This window comes from Triticum dicoccoides, chromosome 6A, assembly GCF_002162155.2.
Source record: "Triticum dicoccoides isolate Atlit2015 ecotype Zavitan chromosome 6A, WEW_v2.0, whole genome shotgun sequence".
Lineage (NCBI taxonomy): Eukaryota > Viridiplantae > Streptophyta > Magnoliopsida > Poales > Poaceae > Triticum > Triticum dicoccoides.
Genome location: NC_041390.1, coordinates 479,169,332 through 479,173,923, shown reverse-complemented (window position 1 = coordinate 479,173,923; position 4,592 = coordinate 479,169,332). Strand labels below are relative to the sequence as shown.

The 4,592-nt window shown below is 39.8% G+C and overlaps 1 protein-coding gene across 1 annotated transcript; it reads left to right on the top strand.

Moving 5' to 3' along the window:
- Positions 1-1,488: 1,488 nt before the first annotated feature.
- Positions 1,489-3,936, top strand: LOC119317383 (protein RMD5 homolog). Its single transcript, XM_037591829.1, has 3 exons — positions 1,489-1,588; positions 1,683-1,755; positions 2,491-3,936. The coding sequence occupies exon 3, from the start codon at positions 2,510-2,512 to the stop codon at positions 3,668-3,670; it is 1,161 nt and encodes a 386-aa protein (XP_037447726.1). The 5' UTR covers positions 1,489-1,588; positions 1,683-1,755; positions 2,491-2,509; the 3' UTR covers positions 3,671-3,936.
- The last annotated feature ends 656 nt before the right edge of the window (positions 3,937-4,592 follow it).

Genomic DNA, 4,592 nt, shown 5'->3' with positions numbered 1-4,592 from the left:
TTTGGGAAACTTGTACCCTTCCCCAAACCTGAAAGACTAAATGCGCCAGCTAGGAGAACCGGCGCCCACCCATTCTGTAGAATGGTCAGGCCCAGTTTCTGAATCGTTGAATCTTAAAAAATAATCCGAAAAATTGAATACAAAAACTTTCACCAAAATGAAAAAGGGTTCATAACTTTCAAAAAAGTTCACGGTGATCTAATAAAAAGGTTAACAAATTTAAAACAAGTTCACGGATTCGGAAAAATAGCTCACTAATTTGAAACAAAGTTGATCTATTTAAAAAAAGTTCACAAACTTGGAAAAATGACATTGATTTTGAAACAAGTCAATTGGTTTGAAAAAAAGTTCATCAAATTAGAAAAAAGTTCGCAAAGTGAAAAATAGTTCATTGATTTACAAAAAAAAGAAAAATTGAAAAGGTTCGCGCATTTATCATTTATCAAAAAGAGTAAGAAAAGATAAAAAAGAAAAAAGAAAAAACGAATGAAACCGTTCGACAAAACAGTATGTAAATCAACTGAAAAGAAGGTAATCATCCATGTCCAAAGGAGGTGGATGGGCGGTTATTGCGGAGTATTTGAAACCAGCAAGTCACTGGTTGGAACCGTAGTGAGCTAGGCAGGTTCGGCCTTCGCATAGGCCAGCGCAGACACCCCGCGTGCGCTCTGTGCCGGCCCATTTCGAGGCAAGGTGTATAGATTTTTCGTTCCATTTGTTCCTTTTTATTTTCTGCTTCTGTTTTGCTGCTTTTCTAAAAAATGTTCCAGATTTTCAAAAATAAATCACAAAAAATTGAAAATTTTCACAAATTTGAAATTGTGTTTGGTATTTCAAAAGTATGCAAGAATTTTGGAAAAAAATCTGATTTTCCAAAATGTTCAAAAATTTCAAAGTCTGTTCTGAATTTCATAAAATATTTGCCTATTCCAAAAATATTCGTGAATAAAAATAATTAGCATATTAAAAATTTGTTCCCAAAGTAAAATAATGTTCCTGACTAAAAAAATGTTCACAAATTTAAAAGATGTTCCCACTTTTAGAAAAATATGCATTAATTTGAAAAAATTCATGAATTTTGTGAAATTTAATTATTTCTATAATATTTTCTAGTTAAAAAATCTTGAATATATATTTTTTAAAAAGTTTACTAATTAATAAAAATCTTAATTTTGAAATTATGCACAAATTTGAAATTTGTTCTCATATTTTATGGAAAGTTTATGGATTTTACAATTGTTCATGATTTCCACGAAAGGTCATGAATTTGAAATTTATTCGTGATTTTTAATGAATTTCCTGAATTTCATAAAAAGTAATAAAAAAGAGATGAAAAAAATAAAAACGAATTAGGACAGACAGAAAAAACGCAGAAACATACTCTGAGATTTTGGGCATTAACGAGTATTTAGCCCATTAAGCTGATCCAGTCGTCAAGGACTGACTCCTCGCTAAGTCTTACCCAACTGGCCCATTAAATAGATCCAGCCGCCAAAGTGGTCTAGGGTTCGTCGTTTCGCCTAGATTGCTTGCCGGAACAGGACCCCCCCAAAAACCGCCACCGGCTTTCTCTCGCTCTCGCGTTCAGGTAATCGTCCTCTCCGGTCTCCCTCTTCAGTCTTGGTTCGATTTGGTTATATCGCCTCCTATGCATTCAGATCAATCCATCCACCTCATCGCAGGTCCTCTCGATTTCGCCCCGTCCTTCTCCTCTGATCCGAAGGCGAATTGCGTTTTCTTGAAGAATAAAGAGAGGTCAGTGCTCTTTTATCAGTTAGGGAAACTTAGACGGCCGTTTGTGAGTAGATTGTGCGGTGAGGTTTTGTAGAGAACATACTGTCTCGTAGGACCAAGTGATAGGATTTTGCGTGTTCGTAGTCTGTGGTGAGAACTGCCATTCATGAAGCGCGCATGTGGTGGGCGTTGTTAGGAACTTAGCATCTTTGGAATCTACACTGGTATTTTCTAGAGTTGCAATTGTGAGTCGGGATCCAAATCAAATGTCGAGAATTTGTGGGGGTGATACTGCAACCCGTTTTATTTTCTTGCCCAGTTCTCTTATTATGGTGATTTCAAGCTAGTATTGTTGAACTGCTATGCGTACAGCCTGCGCATTTGATTTCGGTTTACATCACTTTGCTGGGAATATGTCCAATTGTTTGTTTTGTATTTTCGTCTATACAGAGTTAGATAGAGAGTTTGTGTGTGATGTGGTGTTGCGATTTGTATTCGTTCATCTCAATTTCTGTTGAACGCTGCTCCTTTAGTAGAAGAATCGCATCTGTCAGTTTGCTCCTTATTGATAATAATTCTGCAAGGCTATCTTTTGAAGAGTGGGTGTTCTACATAATTACTCTATCCCACTGATCTGAATACATTGCTTGTAATATATGATGTGATAACTTTGGTACTTGAATCTAAGGTTCATTTCTTTGCAACCTACTGTTTTGACTTTTGACTGATCAAATTGTCTTCCATTTTGTATAACAGGTGCTGAAGCTAGTCAGAAATGGAAGTAGATGCACTGAAGGATGAATTCAATCGTGTTGTTAAAAAGCAGAAACTTGCATCGTCGAGAACTATAGATTTGGTAAACCAAATCGAGAAAGAAATTGAGCAGGCTATCGGTGCTATCCAAGAAAATGGCACAGATAGGGATGCTGCATCAAACCTGAACCATGAAATTCTTACCAATCTGAAGAATACGCTGAAAGAGTTGGTTCCAGTGAAGCAACTTGAGAGCTGCCAGAAAGAAATGAACACTGCACTCGGCAAGTGGGTCAAGACCACCGAGAAATTCTTCATCAATGATATTTCAAAAGCTTACAAGAATGTCGACATGGAACCACATGTACTTAATGAGATTATTGCAAACCATCTATACCGGGAGGCATTATTTGACATAGGTGACAACTTTCTAGGAGAGGCCAGTTCCTTAGCATCTATAAAACTGAAACAACTGTTTCAGGAGATGTATGAGATTTTTGGTGCGCTGCGGACTGAGAAATCTGAGCCAGCTCTGAGTTGGGCAATGAAAAATCATGATGCACTACTGCAAAACGATTCCTGTCTCGAGCTTAAGCTTCACCAGTTGCAGTTTGTTGAGATACTCAAGCAAGGAAAAAGAGATGAGGCTCTTCAGTATGCTAGGACATACCTCGCGCCATTTGCTACCATACACAAGGATGTAATCCAGAAGCTGATAGCCTCCATATTATGGGCCGGGCGCCTTGACCAGTCACCATATACAGAGTTCTTAGTACCAACTAACTGGGAGAAGCTAGCTGAGGAGTTCGCTCAACAGTTCTGCAATCTGAAGGGTCAATCCTCCACAGGTCCTATGGGCATGACAGTTGCAGCTGGAGCTGAAGTGTTGCCAATTCTTCTTAAACTGATGACGGTACTAACTGCAAAAAGGGAGTGGCACTCTATGAAGGAATTTCCTTTCCCATTGGACCTCCGCAGGGATTTTCAGTTCCACTCAGTGTTCATCTGTCCTGTGCTTCGTGAGCAAGGTAGTGATGATAATCCTCCAATGCTTCTTCCATGTGGGCATGTCTTGTCGAAGCAGTCGACTGTGAAATTATCAAAGAGCAGCTCCCGGTCTTTCAAATGCCCATATTGCCCGTTCGAAGCATTGGCATCTGAGTGTAAGCGGCTTTATATCTGAGGATTTCTTACTCTATGATTGGCCATTTGTGTGCACCAGCCTTTGCTATCTCTTTTCCTGTCAACGGTGCTACGTTCTTTTATCACCTCCCTGATAATGTCAAATTTTCGTTGACACTTGCAAAGGTAATATGTTATACTCAGGGTGCTCAACTCTGCTCATGTCTTGTATATAGAGTATGAAAGAGATGTAATAAGAACACATTGGATGATTGATTCTCTTTATAGGGCCATGGGGTGATTTAACTGTGTTTGATTGACTTGGAAGTGCCAGCTTGTTTTTTTTAGAGAAATGAGCTCTTTTTTTTAGGGAAGCAATTTTTTTAATCAGCTCCTTTTAAGCGATGGTATTAATTTGTGATGCTAAGAGCCCATCAAATTACGTAGTGGGGTAAGCTTGGGGCACCTCCTAAGCCGTGCCTTTAGCGCCGCTGGCGGCGACAGCGGCTCCTTTCCTGTCGACCTATTGCTCATGTCTTTCCTGCGAGGGGAGAAACGCAACGAAGGTTTACAACTTACCAGTGGCATTGGTGGGTAAATGCCACTCAATTTCAGAGGGACAGCTAAAAACGGTTGGTTTAGAAGCAGAGAAGTTGGGGTACCCCAGCTGCGGAATTTGCACTACAAAGAAATTACAGATTCTCAAAAACTGTTGTGAAATTTTGCCCCTTTGGTTAGCTCTTAGCTTCAAAGCAGAAGTTGGTATAAAAAGTCCAACCAAACACAGCCTAAAAGCTCATCAAATTACGTAGTGGGGTAAGCTTGGGGGACCTCCTAAGCCGCGCTTTAGCGCCGCTAATGCTTACTGGTGCCCACGCGGTTCCCACCTGGGCCTGGCCCAACAGGGCGGATGTGCCTGGTTGCTAAGAGCGCTCGGTGCGCTGCGCATCGAACCTATAAAAACAAAAAAACAGCAAAAGAAG